General features: G+C 74.0%; 1 protein-coding gene across 2 annotated transcripts; it reads right to left on the bottom strand.

The window, feature by feature from the left end:
- Positions 1-1,175: 1,175 nt before the first annotated feature.
- Positions 1,176-5,970, bottom strand: SERF2 (small EDRK-rich factor 2). 2 transcript variants are annotated; one of them, XM_075918393.1, is made up of 3 exons: positions 5,824-5,970; positions 2,024-2,128; positions 1,176-1,508 (listed from the first exon to the last, which is right to left on the bottom strand). In XM_075918393.1, the coding sequence occupies exons 1-3, from the start codon at positions 5,967-5,969 to the stop codon at positions 1,445-1,447; spliced, it is 315 nt and encodes a 104-aa protein (XP_075774508.1). In that variant the 5' UTR covers position 5,970; the 3' UTR covers positions 1,176-1,444. The 2 variants fall into 2 exon arrangements, with proteins under 2 accessions (XP_075774508.1, XP_075774509.1); XM_075918394.1 differs by having other exon boundaries at positions 2,024-2,227; positions 5,828-5,967.
- Between the last annotated feature and the right edge of the window lie 660 nt (positions 5,971-6,630).

The raw sequence follows: 6,630 nt of genomic DNA, 5'->3' as shown, positions 1-6,630 counted from the left end.
GGCCGGGGTGGGGTACGGCCCGGCAGCGGGCGACCCGAGGGAGGCAGGGCCGGGGTGGGGTGGGGTACGGCCCGGCAGGGGGCGACCCGAGGGTGGCAGGGCCGGGGTGGGGTACGGCCCGGCAGGGGGCGACCCGAGGGAGGCAGGGCCGGGGTGGGGTACGGCCCGGCAGGGGGCGACCCGAGGGAGGCAGGGCCGGGGTGGGGTACGGCCCGCAGCGGGCGACCCGAGGGAGGCAGGGCCGGGGTGGGGTGGGGTACGGCCCGGCAGGGGGCGACCCGAGGGAGGCAGGGCCGGGGTGGGGTACGGCCCGGCAGCGGGCGACCCGAGGGAGGCAGGCCGCAGGGGCCGGGGTGGGCCATGGGTCTGGCAGGTTTCAGAGCTGGATTCTACTAGACACACGGCCCGGGCGGGGGCTTGGGTTGTCACAGGCATCATGGTCTCCCCTAAGATCAAAGCAGCCAGGCTGGATCAGCCCAAAGGCCCCTCCGGCCCAGGGTGCCGTGGGTCCCACAGTAGCCAGTGCCAGGCGCCCCAGAGGGAGGGGACAGAACAGGGACTCAGCCAGGGACCCCTCCCCGCCGCCCACTCCAGCCCTGACAGAGACTAGGGCCCCAGCTGGCTCGCAGCCATTGACGGACCTGACCCCCTGCCTGTACCCGGCTCTCTGAACCCTGGGGCAGCCCTGGGCTGCACAGACCCACCCCGTGCGTGAAGAAACCGCCCTGGTGTTGGAACCCTGCCGCCTGCTCCTTCCACTGGGCGAGCCCTGGTTCTTGAGTTCTTGGGAATGTTCCTGGTCACTGCCTGCCCCCAGCCCTGACTCAGGCCTCCCCGGCCCCGTCGTCTCTCCCGACTCCCATGGCAGCCGCTCCCACCCCTCCTGTCTGTTCCCGTCTCCCGTGCCCAGCCCTCCTGCCTAGCAGGGGCAGCCGCGGCCACAGGCAGCATTCCAGAGCAGCTGTACCATGGATCCGGAGAGTCCGCGGGCCACGCCCAGCCTGCGACGCAACGGGGAGCCTCCGGCAGCCCCCTGCCCCCCACATGCTGCTCAGAGAAGCCACTGGGAGCTGCCTGCTTGAAGCTCCCCTGCCAGCCCAGTGCAGGCACGGCAGGGAAGGGCCTTTGCGGGCAGGCGCTGCTGCTTCTCACACCCACAAATCCTGCAGCACCCCCAGAATCCAAAAGCTACTTTAATCCAGGGACGCGGGGCCCACGTGCGAAGGGCAAGGGGCTCCGGCAGCTGCTTGGCTCTGCAGCCGCGGGCCAGCCCCTCGGGCCAGCCCTGGGAGAACAGACATCAAGCACGGAGCACGCCGGCAGCGCTGCCACTTTGGCACCGTTCCAGCAGGAGGCTGCGTGGGCTGGCGACGAGGGCAGGGCACGGAGGGAAGGGCAGGGACGCTGCCTCACTTCTTCTGGGCCAGACCAAGGCTGCCGCATGTTACTTTGGAGGCTCCTTCTTCTCGTTGGCCTTTTTCTGCTTCTGCTGCATGATCTCAGAGTCTCTGGCGGAGGAAAGGAGCCAGTTAGTGGGGGAGGGGGGAGCAGCTGGGCCGTTAGCTGGGGGGGTCTGGTGGCACAAGCAGGGGTTTCTGGGGGCAGGAAGCTGCTGGCCAGAGCAGGAGCGGGAGAGACAGACCCAGGCCGCCAAGCTGCATATGCAGGAGAACTGAATGTGGGCAAAGCGGGGGGCTGGCTGGGTAGCACAGGACTAAGTGGGGGGTGGGCTCCCCAGGGCCGTCGCCAGGCGGAAAGGGCTCTGCCGGGCGCACAGGCGGGGACACGAGGGAGCTCTGCCGGAGGGAGGAGACTGCCCGAGAAGGGACGCGAAAGGGCCGGAGGGCACCCAGCGCCGTTACTCAAGAGACAGCTGAGCGGCCCGGCTGTCCCGCCAAGGCCCAGCCGTTTGCTCACTGCTGGGCTGGGACCCCCCACTGGACTACGGACTGTCCCCAGCCTGCAGGGACCATGAACCTCCCAGCCAGAAGGGAGCCGAGCGCCTCTTCTCTGCTGGGGTCACCTCTGCTTGCGAGCGGCAGCGGACAGGCCGTCATCCCGCCGCTTCCCCTTGCCCGAGTCCGTCTGCTTCTTCATGTTCTTCTGACGGGCCAGTTCGCGCTGGTTCCTGCCGCCTGCAACAACACCAGCAGCAGCCTGACTCGCTGCCCCTGGCCCCACGGCCCAGCCCCAGCAGACACCAGCTGCCCTCCCTTCCGAGGTGCTTCTGGAAGCAAGGAGGACAAGGCTGAGATGAGGGGTGACTGGGCTCCCCCGGCGCCAGCGCCCAGGGCGGGGCTTTGGCCACGGGCTGAGAGCTCAGAGAACAAGCTTGCCAGGATCCAAGGGGCACGCACATAGCGGGCGGGCCAGGGACGGGCAAAGGAGCCTGGCTCAGTGGGGGGCAGCTGGGTGCCCTGCGAGACTGGGCGAGCAGCCAGCCAAGGCAGCACAGGAACTGGTGCTGGCGCCAGGCCACCCAGAAGCCCTACAGATCCCTGACAGCAGCCGGCTAGGGCCATGGCCGCCAGCACGCACGAATCCGGGCCAGAGTTCCCCTGGGGCAGCGCCCGCTGGCTCCATCGCCGGCCTTTGAGGAGCAGTGGGCGCTGGCCGGGGCTCTCTGCTCGGTGTCCCCATCCGGCTCCCTTACTTTAAACCTGCGACCCGCACTCCTTGCCCCTCCTCATTTTTTGTCCCCCCCGGATTCAGTTGAACATGGGTTCAGTGTCCCTCCGTAAGGGCTGGGGAGGGGCTTTGCCCACCCACCTTCCCATGATTTCATAGGCCAGCGCTCCTGGCAGTGGAGCTCCGTGAGCCAGGCGCTCGGGCGGGCCCAGCCAGACGACTGGCAGAGCACCCACATAGGGCTGTTCTGACTGGTGGTGCACGGCCACACGCGCCTCAGCGCACATCACACTTATTCCGCACATGGATGGGAAAGACAGAACAGCAGAGCGGCCAGACGGGGTCAGAGCAAGGGACCATCCAGGCCGGGGTCCTGCCAGCCCACAGGGCCAGGGCCAGTGCCCCCGAGGGAGGGAACCGAACAGGGAACCATCCCGCAATCCCTCCCGTCACCCCCCTCCACACACAGAGGCCAGGGACCCCTCCACCCCCAGGTCCTCCGTGAACCCCGTTAATGCTCCGGCCGGCGCGGCTTCCCACAGCCCCCAGAGACAAGCCCAGGGCCTCTCACCAGCCTCTCGGCCAGCACAGCACCCCGGGCGCCCCGCTACCCCGCAGCTTCACACACCTGGGGCTTCCCCCTTCCGCTGCCTGCTCCCCTCCCCCAGCCCCCGGGGAACCCTGAGGCTGCACCCCCCAGGCACCCCAAGACTACACCCCGAGCTCCAACCCCCAGGCACCCCCCAGCTCCCCCAACCCCCAGGCACCCCCCCAGGCACTCCCCCCCGGCCCCTGGGCACCCCAAGGCTGCACCCCCAAGCTCCCCCAACCCCCCAGGCACCCCCCCAGGCATCCCCCCCAGCCCCTGGGCACCCAAAGGCTGCACCCCCCCAGCTCCCCCAACCCCCAGGCACCCCCCAGCTCCCCCAACCCCCAGGCACTCCCCCCAGCCCCTGGGCACCCCAAGGCTGCACCCCCCAGCTCCCCCAACCCCCAGGCACCCCCCAGCTCCCCCAACCCCCAGGCACCCCCCCAGGCATCCCCCCCAGCCCCTGGGCACCCCAAGGCTGCACCCCCCAGCTCCCCCAACCCCCAGGCACCCCCCAGCTCCCCCAACCCCCCAGGCACTCCCCCCAGCCCCTGGGCACCCCAAGGCTGCACCCCCCAGCTCCCCCAACCCCCAGGCACCCCCCAGCTCCCCCAACCCCCAGGCACCCCCCCAGGCACTCCCCCAGCCCTGGGCACCCCAAGGCTGCACCCCCCAGCTCCCCCACCCCCAGGCACCCCCCAGCTCCCCAACCCCCAGGCACCCCCCCAGGCACTCCCCCCCAGCCCCTGGGCACCCCAAGGCTGCACCCCCCAGCTCCCCCAACCCCCAGGCACCCCCCAGCTCCCCCAACCCCCAGGCACCCCCCCAGGCACTCCCCCCAGCCCCTGGGCACCCCAAGGCTGCACCCCCCAGCTCCCCCAACCCCCAGGCACCCCCCAGCTCCCCCAACCCCCAGGCACCCCCCCCAGGCACTCCCCCCGGCCCCTGGGCACCCCAAGGCTGCACCCCCAAGCTCCCCCAACCCCCAGGCACCCCCCCAGCTCCCCCAACCCCCAGGCACCCCCCCAGGCACTCCCCCCAGCCCCTGGGCACCCCAAGGCTGCACCCCCAAGCTCCCCCAACCCCCAGGCACCCCCCAGCTCCCCCAACCCCCAGGCACCCCCCCAGGCACTCCCCCCAGCCCCCGGGCACCCCAAGGCTGCACCCCCCCAGGTCCCCCAACCCCCAGGCACCCCCAGCTCCCCCAACCCCAGGCACCCCCCCAGGCACTCCCCCCAGCCCCTGGGCACCCCAAGGCTGCACCCCCCAGCTCCCCCAACCCCCAGGCACCCCCCAGCTCCCCCAACCCCCAGGCACCCCCCCCAGGCACTCCCCCCGGCCCCTGGGCACCCCAAGGCTGCACCCCCCAAGCTCCCCCAACCCCCAGGCACCCCCCAGCTCCCCCAACCCCCAGGCACCCCCCCAGGCACTCCCCCCAGCCCCCGGGCCACCCCAAGGCTGCACCCCCCCAGGTCCCCCAACCCCCAGGCACCCCCCCAGCTCCCCAACCCCCAGGCACCCCCCCAGGCACTCCCCCCAGCCCCTGGGCACCCCAAGGCTGCACCCCCCAGCTCCCCAACCCCCAGGCACCCCCCAGCTCCCCCAACCCCCAGGCACCCCCCCAGGCACTCCCCCCAGCCCCTGGGCACCCCAAGGCTGCACCCCCCAGCTCCCCCAACCCCCAGGCACCCCCCAGCTCCCCCAACCCCCAGGCACCCCCCCAGGCACTCCCCCCAGCCCCTGGGCACCCCAAGGCTGCACCCCCCAGCTCCCCCAACCCCCAGGCACCCCCCAGCTCCCCCAACCCCCAGGCACCCCCCCCCAGGCACTCCCCCCGGCCCTGGGCACCCCAAGGCTGCACCCCCAAGCTCCCCCAACCCCCAGGCACCCCCCAGCTCCCCCAACCCCCAGGCACCCCCCCAGGCACTCCCCCAGCCCCTGGGCACCCCAAGGCTGCACCCCAAGCTCCCCCAACCCCCAGGCACCCCCCAGCTCCCCCAACCCCCAGGCACCCCCCCAGGCACTCCCCCCAGCCCCCGGGCACCCCAAGGCTGCACCCCCCCAGGTCCCCCAACCCCAGGCACCCCCCAGCTCCCCCAACCCCCAGGGCACCCCCCCAGGCACTCCCCCCAGCCCCTGGGCACCCCAAGGCTGCACCCCCCAGCTCCCCCAACCCCAGGCACCCCCCAGCTCCCCCAACCCCAGGCACCCCCCCCCAGGCACTCCCCCCGGCCCCTGGGCACCCCAAGGCTGCACCCCCAAGCTCCCCCAACCCCCAGGCACCCCCCAGCTCCCCCAACCCCAGGCACCCCCCCAGGCACTCCCCCCAGCCCCCGGGCACCCCAAGGCTGCACCCCCCCAGGTCCCCCAACCCCCAGGCACCCCCCAGCTCCCCAACCCCCAGGCACCCCCCCAGGCACTCCCCCCAGCCCCTGGGCACCCCAAGGCTGCACCCCCCAGCTCCCCCAACCCCCAGGCACCCCCCCAGCTCCCCGGGCACCCCAAGGCTGCACCCCCCCAGGTCCCCCAACCCCCAGGCACCCCCCCAGCTCCCCGGGCACCCCAAGGCTGCACCCCAGGTCCCCCCTCGGCCGGGCGCGCGGCACCTACGGGTCATGGCTCCGCTCGGCTGCGTCCGCTCGGCGGCCACGTCGCGGCCCCACCCCGCGCGGCTCCTCATTGGCTGCCGGGAGCGGGAGCAAGGCCGCGAGCTGCCCAACCGCCGCGTAGACCCGCCCCGGAGGCTTCTCATTGGCTCAGCGCCGCGAGGGGCGGGATCAGAGTCTGGTTTAGGATTGGCTGTAAGCAGAGCGAGGGGTGGGGTGAGGCCGAGGGCGGGGGGGGCGGGGCGCTGGGTGCTGGGGGGGTGAGGCCGGGGGGGGGCGGGGCGCTGGGTGCTGGGGGGGTGAGGCCCAGGGCGGGTGAGACCGGGGGGGGGGGTGAGGCGCTGGGTGCTGGGGGGGTGAGGCCGGGGGGGCGGGGCGCTGGGTGCCGGGGGGTGAGGCGGGGGGGTGAGGCCGGGGGGGGGGCGGGGCGCTGGGTGCCGGGGGGGGGTGAGGCGGGGGGGGGGGGGCGGGGCGCTGGGTGCTGGGTGCCGGGGGGGTGAGGCCAGGGGGGGGCGGGGCGCTGGGTGCCGGGGGGGTGAGGCCGGGGGGGGCGGGGCGCTGGGTGCCGGGGGGGTGAGGCCGGGGGGGGCGGGGCGCTGGGTGCTGGGGGGGTGAGGCCCAGGGCGGGTGAGACCGGGGGGGGGGGGGTGAGGCGCTGGGTGCTGGGGGGGTGAGGCCGGGGGGGGCGGGGCGCTGGGTGCCGGGGGGGTGAGGCCGGGGGGGGGGGGGCGGGGCGCTGGGTGCCGGGGGGGGGGGGAGGCCGGGGGGGGGGGGCGGGGCGCTGGGTGCTGGGTGCCGGGGGGTGTG

This window comes from Pelodiscus sinensis, unplaced genomic scaffold, assembly GCF_049634645.1.
Source record: "Pelodiscus sinensis isolate JC-2024 unplaced genomic scaffold, ASM4963464v1 ctg127, whole genome shotgun sequence".
In the NCBI taxonomy this organism is placed as follows: domain Eukaryota; kingdom Metazoa; phylum Chordata; order Testudines; family Trionychidae; genus Pelodiscus; species Pelodiscus sinensis.
Note: the sequence above shows the minus strand (reverse complement) of the source record. Positions and strands in the feature narration are given on the sequence as shown.